This window comes from Aplidium turbinatum, chromosome 2, assembly GCF_918807975.1.
Source record: "Aplidium turbinatum chromosome 2, kaAplTurb1.1, whole genome shotgun sequence".
Taxonomy (NCBI): Eukaryota; Metazoa; Chordata; class Ascidiacea; order Aplousobranchia; family Polyclinidae; genus Aplidium; species Aplidium turbinatum.
In genome coordinates, this window is record NC_137473.1 from 42171107 (window position 1) to 42184003 (window position 12897).

General features: G+C 38.7%; 1 protein-coding gene across 1 annotated transcript; it reads left to right on the forward strand.

The window, feature by feature from the left end:
- Positions 1-11735: 11735 nt before the first annotated feature.
- Positions 11736-12410, forward strand: LOC145764302 (uncharacterized). Its single transcript, XM_082575921.1, has one exon. It carries the CDS (start codon positions 11736-11738, stop codon positions 12408-12410), a length of 675 nt encoding a protein of 224 aa, XP_082432047.1.
- The last annotated feature ends 487 nt before the right edge of the window (positions 12411-12897 follow it).

Below are 12897 nucleotides of genomic sequence, written 5' to 3' on the forward strand. Positions count from 1 at the left end.
TGCTGCCAAATTGGCCAGATTTTGCACTTGTCCGCAAGCTTGACCTTGAGGATCAAATCAAACAAAAAAAAGACTTTGACCGTCACCATGGAGCGAGACCGCTACCCACTCTCCATCCAGGTGATGAGGTGTTTGTTAGAGACAGCAGTGCCACGCAGAAGGGGGTCGTGAGAAACGAGTATGACGCCAAATGGTCATACATCATAGACACCAATCAAGGAACATCAGTTCGTAGAAACCGCAGAGCATTGGTAAAAATACCACAGGCTGGTGAATTTGATATAAGTAGTAGGCCTAGCGTGAAATGTGAAATCTCTCATTCCATTGACAATCACTTAGTTAACAACGAAGCAAATACAGAGACCAGCGACGTCCAATCTACAAGAACGAGATCCGGCAGGATCTCAAAACCACCTGAACGCTTGTCATATTAACTACTTACGTCTTGTGTTTTTTTGGGAGGGAGATAATGTAGGACTATAGTTGTGTCTTACTAGTGCATATTGTTTTAATTTACCATATTTCCTTGAAAGTGTCTTACGATAGGAAAGTTGACAACGTTCCGCGAAGTTTCATGATTGTTTGACTTGTATACATGAGACTGGCTCACAGAAGCTTAACTGATCTTCTTTAATACCGTACCCTATTATCTTCCCATGAACCGTGTGAAAACTTATTCTGTTTATTGTACTGTATTTGCGATGTGTGGTTATACACCTGTTTCTGTATGATGTCTTTACAGTACCTCGATGCTTGGGCGGAGATGTAGTGTAAAGGCATAATACATGTTATGCCCTGAGACGCCACGCAATGGTAATTACGCAGCACTGTGCGCGTACCTGCCGTTGGGCGACGCAAGGACTGCTACGTGAGCGATGACTGAGGTTTTTGTGGTCATTCGAGACTAACACCAGCTCAGTGGCCGTGTGGTTTCGCCTTCGGCTCTGGTGCTGGTAGATCTGAGATCGATTCCAGGTCGGGTCAAACCGAAGACTTTAAAAACGGTACCGATTGTGTTCTATCCTGCGTAGCGCAGTGAGAATGAGTCGGGTAATAATGTGATAAACATCGTAAACCTGATATAAATTAAAAATGAGCCCTGTCGCTAAAAGACCTTAGCTGTTGTAGAGCGACAATAAATAAAAACCATAACATTATTATTATTCGAGACTAACACAACAATCTTTTAGTGTGGCCGAACAGTTTTAAAACTTTTGATTTTATTATTGCTGCAATTGGATGTAGTTTTGTCATAGTTAAAAGATCTTCTATTTTTGTGTGATCAAGTAACCTTTTGTTGGTCATGCTTCTCATGATGTGATTTTGGACGGTAGTAAGTTTTTTCACTGTTGATGATGTCCAATTTACGCATTCTAGACCGTACAGCACGACTGGTAAAACGTAGGTGTTGAAAATTTTTGATTTCAGTTTGATTGGGAGTCTATTGGATGTTAGAATCTTTTTGTTCTTTTCAAATGCTGCCCAGCCTAAGCCAATTCGGTGTTGCACTGCAGTCTTTCCATCGTTGGTTGCGGATAGTCGGTGGCCAAGATATATGAATTCTGGTACTTGTTCTATTTGTTTTCCATAGAGAGTGAGATTGAGTGTGTTGTTAGTTTTGTCGGTTGTCATACATTTGGTTTTAGACACATTTATTTGGAGGCCGAATTTAGCAGCATTTTTTGACAGAGCATCTAGGTATTCCTGCATTTTCAGTTTAGAATTATTCAAAATGGCCATATCGTATGCGTAGCTTAAGTTGGATATTACATGACCGCCGATGGTGAATCCAGTTGTACACTTATTTTCTGTTTCTGAGAATATTGCAGCCGCTACGATGCAAAACAGGATAGCAGACAAGACATCTCCTTGCTTAACACCTTTTATAATATCAATTCGTCTGGTTGTTCCGATGTCTGTTTTGATTAGTGCTTTAGAGTCGTCGTACGTTGCTTTCAAGAGGTTGATGTATTTTTTGTTGATGGAAGTTGCCAAAGGTAGGGTAATTTAACACTGTCAAACGCTTTTTTGAAGTCAATGAAGGTGATATGAACGGGATTGTTGAATTCAATAGACTTTTCTATGATTTGTTCCAGCACTAAGATTTGCTCGATTGTTCCTCTTCCTGGTTGGTAGGCTGCTTGTGTAGGGGGGAGGGATGCATATAGGTCATTTTTTACGCGTGCCGCAATGATAGTGATAAAGAGTTTGTATACATGACTGAGTAGACTTATTGGACGGTAGTTGCTGCAGTCGAGTCTATTGCCTTTCTTGTAGATTACAATTAGAGCTTCTTTAAAATTGCTGGGTATCTTTTTCGTTGTTAAGATAGAATTGAAGAGATGAAGCAGTGCTGTGATTAGAGGTTCGCCTCCTGCTTTGAGGTATTCCGAGTAAATGCCGTCTATACCGGGAGATTTGTCATACTTTAAGTTGCTTATAGCATTAGATATTTCGCTTCTTAAAATAGATGGGATTTCGTCAGAGGCAGAGTCATCGATGAGTATCTGTTGCGGATTGTCGTGATAGAGTTCTTCATAGAATTTTGCCCATCGTTCGAGGATACAGCTTTTGCTCGTGTGGATGTTTCCTTTTGCATCTTTAATTCCCCAACTGATGTTTTTAGGTTTTGTTTTAAGTTTCTTTATGGCAGCATAATAGATTTTGTGTGGAGGTAGGGTGTTGAGTTCATCGATTTTATCTTCTAATTGCTTCATTTGGTCTTTTTTCACGAGCTTCTTTGACTCAGATTTAGCGATTTTGTATTGAGTAGATGAGGATCCATGTTGTTTTCTAATTTTATGTTTAGCTTGGATGGCTTTTTTAGTTTGTTGCGACATCCAGTTCGGTTGGTCTTGGTGCATTTTTCTGGGAAGAACAACTTCTGATTCTTCCCGTAGTCCTGCTGTTATAGCTTCTTGTATGGATGATTAGGCTACTTTTTGTTTAATCAATGCATTTTTACCCACTTACAGCTTTTTACCGAAGAAGGGTGGGGTGAAGTGTGCAATCGGGTCAGATGTGTAGGCTAACCCCTGTTTTTAGAAAAAGTGACCGGTGGATTTTGTTTTTACGTGTCCCGAATATATTACCCATAACCGTAAGACATATGGTCTCTGAAGTGGTGTATAGTCTAACACAGGGGCCGGAAACCTTATTAAGTAAGAAAGCAACCTACACTTTTGGAAATGTATTTCTGTAAGAATCATATAATGCTTTAACACTTAATATAACCTAACTAACATTACCCATAACATTGCTGAACTTATCCCAGAAAATTTTTGTTGGGGTAAGTTGAGCAATGCGCATATTAATATTAATGTAAAAAATATATAAATCGTAAGATGATGAAGCTCAATCAAAAATGTTGTTCATCCACTGGCGCTTTAAGTCCACCGTTTTATTATTATTTTTAAGTTTTTTCAAAGCAAACCGTTTTTTCGGCAAAATGTCCGCGCACGGCTCATCATACCCCAGCTCCTCCTTAAATTGTCATTGCAGTATGGGAAGGTCGCGTTAGTTGAGCCATTTTTTGCAATTTTTTTTATAGGAGTTGCTTTTATTTCTTCATTCACAGTGCTCTACCTTCTGGATATATTAAACAATATTTGTAGGAAGTACAAGCCTTACCGAACGACAACCGAGTCCACAGGTGTTTAAAGACTAGTAGTTAAATGGCTCAACTAACACTATACGGTAAGGGTTAGTTGAGCCACAAACTGGGGTTAGTTGAGCCCCATTTATTATTTTTGAAAACACAAATTTAACAACGTTTCTTTTCCAAGCCTTAGTTTATATTTAAAGTAATAATATCAATATATGAAAACAGGATTTGTTCCAAGAGTCGCTCGTAACTCAATGTACACATCAAATAATGAAGGTATTGCTACAGGATCCAAATAGCACCATTTCACTAAAGCTTGACCAAGATTATGTGCCTTTGTTAAGTTTTATGTAGTTCAAAGAGATTTATTTGGGCCGTAAACAGACTTATCCAACGGCTGCAATCTATGCAAGGTGTGTGGATGTATCGTAAGCATTATAACGCCATTTTTACACTGGTTCAACTAACACCGAAGGCAGTGGCTCAACTAACACCTTAACTATAACGTCATGAAAATGTTAAAACTACACCGAAACTTCATGGCACACTATGCCGCTTTTTATTCAGAACGTAGCTTGTTTGGTAAGCTACCAAACAAATTCAGTGAAGCTGTCTCAGTAACCAAGTATAATAAAATATTATTGGACATACCTCTATATTTTCAAAATTTACTTTCCAAGGTCAAAACACAACTTTTTAACTTCAGCACCACATATAATATCAATCGTCGACTTAAACCAGATGGGAGACCACGCGATGAGAAACTTTAAGATCACGTGATGATAAAATGTAGTTACCTCACCACATTTAAGTATTAAAAGGGTGGACCAACTAACCCAGTGGCTCAACTAACCCAGTGGCTCAACTAACCCAGTGGCTCAACTAACCCGACCTTCCCCTACAGCTGTACAATTAATGATGTTAGCCTACTTAGCTTGCACACCAGAAATGTTCGTAAAAGTTAGCTCAGTGGCTAAACGCCACACTCAACATCAAGTTGCGCTGGTTCGGCTCTCGGGGTGTGATCTTGAGCGACGCATTTCAAGACTGCTCTCCATCCAGCGGCACCTAGTGGATGGAATAGCTCACAGACAACAGTTCAACAATTGGAAATTTCACTATCGGTAACCGTTCTTGCGTCCATGGTTTAAGATCACTACCAGTATGCGAAACTGTCAGGAATAACCTATCAGGAGCTTTGTGAGTCCGAGCATAAAATTAGTGGAAGAGGGTATAAGATAGGCTAATATCTCAATTCTTTCTTTAATTTCTGTATCGCTGAAACGGTTATGGTGTGATGTTACAAGTTTTGAAAGCACTGCTTTAGTAGAGAATTACAGTTTTCTTCTACATATATTTTTTTGGGTAACCAGTTCTGGAATGTTCTTTGCGGTGGTAGGCTACAATAGTTCAAATATTTTCTTACGCCAATGTTAGTTTGTGTAGTCTGAAGCAAACGTTGCTTTTTGGAATTGTTAAAGCCCAAATTAAATTTTTGTTTGAGTTGTGATAATTTATCTAATTCTAACACAAGCTTATCTAAATAGTGTTTAATTTTTAAGATACTTTTTAAAGATAAATTTTGTTATAACACAAAGCATTGCAGAGCGAAAATATTGAGAAAAAAGTAAATGCAAATGGAGTAATGATGGTAGGCTACAGGCATGTACTATAGGAGGGAAGAAGAAAGTTTTCTTCGAAGAAAATTAAAAGTAGATGAGAAAAGGAAACGGGGACATCCAAAAAGAACATGGGTAGAACAGGTGAAGAATGGGGCAGTCGGACTGCCAGATGTGATAAAAAAATGAAATGGACAATGAAATTGAAAATAAGAGTAAAGGCACTCGTTGCAAGAATCGGACACCTCCACTAGTGCAAACAAAACAGAAGTTGGATGATGATGAAAAGCAGCTAAATCAGTGGTTCTTGACTTTTGTCTCGTTTGACACCACCTTGAAATCCCAACAAATTATCGCAACCCATTCTAGAAAGGCTAAAAAAGTAATGGTCACTTACAATTAAAAATGTTACTTAAAAACGTAATAAAAAATATAGCTTCTTACGTCAGTTCATAATGCAAAGTTTTAGCATTCACACTCCCCCTGGAAACAGGTCTTGCAAATCTGGTTCTTCTTGCTCATGAGAGTTGTATTTAGAGTGCTACAATTGCTGTATTAAATTGTTTTCATTTGCTAGATTGCAAGGATCAATTACCAGGATTCACCACTTGAGGTCCTGACTTAAATTACAAAAAAATTTAAAATCTTTTTTTCCGCAGTTAGCTATATAATTTCTGTCCTCGTTAGAGACTTAACAACATTTGTCAATGAACAAACAGGCTTGCACACAAATTAAAGTTTTGTGATGCATTCGGGCGATCGCGTGCTGTCAGCTATAAACGTAAATCAACATTATCCTAACCACACTGTTTGAAGTGCTCTTTAACTTTTACGGTTTATCTACATTATTAAATTGTAAATTAGGATCACGGTTGGTTGAAAGCTACAAACTAACAATGAATGCTTTTAAAATGCATCTTGCTGTTTGTTTAAACAGCGGTGGCTCATAATGCGAGTAAACTTTAAAAACTTACAACGCACGATGCAACCAATTCTCGAAAAGTTGACCGCAGTGCACCAAAGGTGTGTGCTTAGGTAGGCTACACGGCAGCCCTCAACACCTAACAAGCCAATGAGCTTTGTTTCTGACCAGCCACTGACCCAAATGGCGATGGTCCCACCATCGAGTAGGAGAGCTGTAGGACCTATGGAACAGAGGTCTTAGTGAAATATAGATATAATTTTCCATTGAAAAGCATCATTTTTTTAAAATTATTAGAAAGCAAAGCCAAAATAGTCGAGATTTCTTTTTTGTTTTGGCAGTAAATAGGATTTGTGTGATTTCATAGAGGTAATCACACTTTGCTCCCTGCGAGAAATTTTCTTTGGTCAGGGAAAATCAACAACCATCACTTGTGATGGCTATCCCTCGTTTTTGAGGGTGGTGGTCTTCGCAATACGTCTTGCGAAGACGCCTGTGCGTGGGTTGATTAACGTGGAATTGATGGCGCACACTCAACAATCACACGTAAACTTAACAAGGCCATCAGCTTTGTCCAATGGCTATGCAAACTAAGACGATTGGAGCTGGTGACATGCTGCAGCCTTCACAGTCGTTGAGCTTGATTGACTTCATCTGCCTGTTCCGTCGTTGGGGACTTGGGTAGGGGAGACTCGGGTAAGTTGGCCCAGCAAAATGTAAAATTGAATTTGTGAGCTAATAACAAAACTTATGTTAAAGCGAATGCTATTAAAGAGTAGAGAATTTATCACTCTACAAGTGGACATATTTTTGCATCAAACCAATATTGTTAGGTATGTAATTTTTCAAGTTTTCCGAAAAAAATAAAATGGACCATCTTGCCCGCCTATGCAGGTAATTTGGCCCACCATGGAAGGTAAGTTGGCCACGTGTCCATCTCTCGGTATACTAAACAGTGAAAATGCTATCTTTCTCCTCAATTTTACTTTCTTTCTAATTATTGCTTGGTTTTATACAGGCATAGCCTACATTGTATGCATTTATGTACCGGTATGGTTTATAATATAATCTAGCCTACTATTATAATGCAGTATTTTACTTCAGTAAACTTTTTTTTACATGAGTAGGCCTACACCAAATAAACTTTCGAAAATAATGAAGGCTGTATCAAATGTCATGTAGTTGAAACGGCATGCCTTTATATTCCTAATGATACTGAAAAGTAGGACCTTGTTTGCAGTACAAACCCCATTTTGCATGGGTAGCCTACCAATATCGGAACATTTTTTAATGTATCTCCGCAGCGAGGTACGCTTTAGACGTCGCTTGAGAAGTGGTTGCATATTTTTCTTTGACTCACACCATTCCTCAATATCTTTAGCCCTCTTCATACACCTGCTGAGACACATTTCTGCGACTGGTTTTCTTGATCTAATTACTTATTTATACCATTATTCTATTATTACTATATGGATTAGGAATAAGTTGTCGCAAACTGTGGCATAAAAACGATGTTAGGAAGTGAACTAATGATCGCGTAATGCTGATGTAAAGTAGTAATTTACTTACTTTGGATACTTGATACTTCAATCTTGAAAAAATAAGTCATCGTATTAATTAGTCCATTATCATTCTATATAATATCTTATGAAGGCAAGTTGGCCATGGTGGCCAACGTACCCACCCACGAAATGGGCCAACTTCCCTGCATGGCAGCCATATTGTAAAAACTAAAATTTATGTCAAACTATCGAGCTTCCAACAACGGCTTCACCGTCAAAGTGAGCCTTAATAACCACACTAGCCCTGCACTCACTAAATAATAACCGAACCTTTCTTATATGGTAAGAATAAACTCACTCGACATCTAAAAAATTCTAAAATCCAAAAAAATTAAAAATCACAATTTTTCATACTAAAATCGTGCTCACATGTTTATATTGCTTGCTAGAGCCTCCCAACCTGGTGGTCAAGGTAGTTTCAGCAGCATTTTCTCGGTATGTGTATGATACGTCACAATAACTATTGTACTTAAAAAAATATTTAGAGTGGGCCAACTTGCCCATTAGGGTGGCTCGTTTTTGAACTTTTTTTTAAGTTCAATCGGGGTAGTGGGGAAATGGTGCCAATGAGTGAGAAAACGCTCATGACAAAATTTGAGATTCGTAAAGATTGTCTTCAGCCTCCTCATGGGGCCCAAACATTGAAAAATGGGGTCAAAAACGCATTTTTTTTCAAAAATATTTTTAGTTTAGGTAGATACAATATTGTTTAGATATACAGTAGAACTCGGTTAATCCGGATTCGATTTGACCGGCGATTCCATCCGGATTAGGCGAAGATCCGGATTAACCGATGACGGTTTTTATCAAACCTGACGTTACCTAGATAGAAGGGTATCGGTAAAAATCACCGAAATTGAACGCATTAGTGTGGTCATCTGTCAATTCCGAGACGCGCGATCACCATATTAGCGATAGAATTCTTTTGAAATGCAGTAGCCTATGCATGTAAAACGATTGTATTTGTAGACTCTGCGTCTAACGCAAGAACACACTGGCAAAAGTTATATCTTCAGACATGCGTGTCGGAATAATCTGTAGCCTAGTCACTCAAAACTTTTGAAAACAGTTACGGAAGACGAGTTTCTTTGGAAAACTTACAAAAAATCAAACAAAGTCTTCTATTGGAAAAACATCACCGACATACCGCCGAAAATTCCACCGACATCTTTTCAAGTGACAGTACGAGTTTGGGCATTTGCGCACGAATTTTGCGTTAGGAGGGATTACTGTTCATGAAAAGAAGAAATCCGCAATAATTTATTGCGTCACATTAACGGAACAATAGATAAGAAATTTCTCGCAATAAGCCACGTTACGTTTTAGCATAAAATGGCAAAACTGTCTGGAAAATCCGGATAAAGCGATAGAGAAAGCGCAACTTTTGTCCGGAATAGGCGAAGATCCGGATTAAATAATCCGGATAATCCGAAGCTGTTTCTTAAGAAAAAGATTACAAATCATTTGTACTTCCAATTTCATCCGGATTAGGCGAAGATCCGGATTAACCGAATCCCGATTAACCGAGTTCTACTGTATCTAATTAGCCTAAGAAAAAAAATTGGAGTCATTTGAACTATTCCTTCAGCTTCCTCACAGCTTCTGAAAATTTTTGTTTTGCTGAAAATTTCGCATTTTTGTTTGTGGTTACATAACTACAAACTTCGTCAGTGACGTCAATTCATATAAAAGACGTCACTTTTTTCTACTAAATTAACCTAATTTCATTAAAAAATGACGCAACAGCTCAGGGCAGGTCTATAAAGAGAAATACAATGACGTTTTATAGCTGGCAAAATGTCTAACGCAATTATGTATCATGTAACCACCCACAAAAATGCAAAATTTTCAGCAAAATGAAATTTTTCAGAAGCTGTGAGGAAGCTGAAGGAATAGTTCAAATGACTCCAATTTTTTTTCTTAGGCTAATTAGATATATCTAAACAATATTGTATCTACCCAAACTAAAAATATTTTTGAAAAAAAATGCGTTTTTGACCCCATTTTTCAATTTTTGGGCCCCATGAGGAGGCTGAAGACAATTTTTTACGAATCTCAAATTTTGTCATGAGCGTTTTCTCACTCATTGGCACCATTTCCCCACTACCCCGTGTAATGATTGCTTGCCTGTAGTTCACCTTGCTTACTCGCTTATGTAATCATGTGTGCTCTAGGTCAGTGGTTCCCAACTCATGGGTCGCGACCCAAAGTTGGGTCGCCTGATAATTTTTTTGGGTCGCTTGTTTTTCAAACATATTGTATCTTGGGCGAAAAAAATAACAATAAAAAAAATTTAAAACGTGATGAGATCGATCACAAAACTGGAAAAAATAAACACAAGTCATGAAGCGTTTCATGACGAGACATCGGAAAGCTTTGTAGCATGATCGTAGTGCAAGAAGTTTTAACAATTTTCGCTTTTATTATTATTATTAAATGTAAACCCAACAAAAATTTCAGTCTCAAACATAAATTAACTTGACAAAGTTACGGGATATTCATAGTAACGTGCACTATATGTCACGAACGCTATGTCGGACAAACTATGACAAATTTTTCCACACGTTGGACCACGCATAGTCTGGTGTGGTAAAACGCATCAAAGACAAAGCCCCAAGTGCTGTATGGACTTATTGCTTTCTCCACAGAGAGGCCCTTGCTGCAAAAAAGCTGTCTCAAGAGCTGCACGAAGTGTTGGATGATGTGAAGTGTGTAAACTGTGTAATCAAAGCAAGTCCACTAAATCAGCATTTGTTTCCGTTTTTGTGGATTCTGATTATCAAGCATTAGTGCATTACTGTTGCACACAAAAGTGCGATAGTTGTGACGAGGTCATGTCCTGAAGCAAGTTTGTAATTTGCAAGAGGAGATTGCTATCTTCCTGAGGCAACAGAACTGCGTGAGATTAGCCGAGAAGTTTTTGCAAAAAGATTTCAAGGCAAGAGTTGCTTACCTTGCCGATATATTTGACTCTCTGAATTCTCTAAATTTATATATGCAAGGCAACGGTTTTACGGTGATTGATCACGCCGCAAAAGTTTCTGCTTACCACAAAAAACTCATAGTCACCAGAGATGAGTACGATATATTTCCTCAGCTAACGCAATATATCTGTGGCAATGAAGTTGATATTAAACAAACGATAATTATTAATTAGACACCTGGAACAGTTTGCCAAAAAGTTTGTGCACTACTATGGAAAATCTCTAACACTTAATAACCATAATGATTGGATAATTGATCCATTTGTTGGAAAAGATCTGCCTCAATTTTCCATCCATGTTGCAGAACAGTTATGGACATAACGACAGAAGTAGCAAACCGTATTTCTTTTGCGTCCTTCAAAGACAAATACCCCAAAGATTCTGCAAACATCCACTTTTGGGCTTTCATGTACAAAGTATATCCCACAGTTTTACAATTAGAGATTCAAAAATAGATTCCATTTGCAACAACTTGGCTTTGTAAGATTGGATTTAGCGCCATGTGTGTATTGAAAACTGAACAGCGAAACCGGCTGGAAGGTAAAGCCGACATGCGGCTATGCCTAAGCAAAATAACGCCTCGACTTCAAAAACTCACTGACAGCAAGCCAGCACAGCTATCTCATTAGTGATTTGATAAACATATTATTTTCGGAAAAAGTTACTGCTTTTGTAGTGCTGTTTGTTTGCAACACAATCTTGTATGGCTTTTAAAATATTACGACAATTTGCTTGGGTCGCAAGATTTTACCGAACTGAATTTTTTTTTTAAATAGGTCGCCTTAAAAACGAGTTGGGAACCACTGCTCTAGGTAATTGTACGCTTTTCTAGTTCTGTACTCTAGCCTTGCCACTGATTCATCTTGCAGTTGTACTGGCAGAACGAGGAGAATAGAATTGTGCAGAACTATGTCTACCGTAGATATATTTAGTTAACCTTATATTTGTTTTGTTTGTTTAGCACGAATTTAAGTTGATTAAAGCCAAGTTATGTTTCTAGTTTGGTTTATATCGTAACAATTTAATCAACTTATTTATCTGGTGATGGAACGTTTGTTGAAACCGAAAGTGCTAGACCTTGACCCGAGTGACGCACTTGCTGCTAAGCACTATAGACATTGGCTGAAAACGTTTAACGCCTTTCTTGAAGCAGTTCAGCGTTCTGTGCCAAGCCGTGAACCCTCTGAAGGCGACCAAAGCTCTCAGAATTTCTCAGCAGTAGATAAAATAGCATTACTGCACTGCTATTTGTCACCTGAAGTGTACGACCTTGTTGAGGACTGTTCTACTTTCGACGCAGCAAAGGAAGTACTCGATAAAGCCTACTTAAAGGAGAAAAACGAAACTTTTGCCCGTCACCTTTTACTCACCAGGGAACAGAAGCATGATGAAACTATCACATCGTACGCAAGAGCACTCAAGGCACTTGCCCGAGATTGCCAGTGGCGAGCTGTCAGCGCAGGAGATTGCAAAAGGGAATTAACTCGAGATGCATTTATTACTGGAATCTCTTCTTCAGCTATCAAGCAGAAACTACTAGAAGAAAAATCACTCACCCTTGAGGATGCTATAGCTAAGGCTGAATTACTCGAACAAGCGCACAATCAATCCGGATGTCTTTCAACTACTCTTCAATCTTCCGTCGCTGCATCGTCAAGAAATGCCAATATCCCACTAAGGAAATGCTACTTTTGCTCCGGAAAACTGCACCCGGGCTGAAGGATGGAATGTCCTGCTCGGGACGCTTCTTGCCGAGCATGTGGAAAAAAGGGTCATTTCGAAAGAGCCTGTTTAAAATCACAAAAAAGACAAAACAATCGTATCAAAGCACAATCTACATCTGCTTCAATACTGAGAGATCAGCACTTATCGTCTGGATCTGATGATGGCATTGTCGCTTCAACAGTTTCTTCTTATTTATTGTCGGTTTTAGCCGGTGTGCCATCCTGTTTGTCGTCTTCTTCAGTTTCCGTGGAAATAGCCGGAAAACACATCACTGCTCTTCTAGACTCCGGGGCATCTCATAGCCACATTGACTGGAAGGTTGCGAAATGGCTTGGGCTGGATCCTCCATCAGGACCCACTTCTTCAGTTTCACTAGCTCGCGTAACTCAAAATTTTGAGTGTCTCGGAAAGACTGCTGCTAAAATGACTTTATTTAATCGCGAATATGATTTACAACTGGGAGTTGGACGCGAACTTTGTG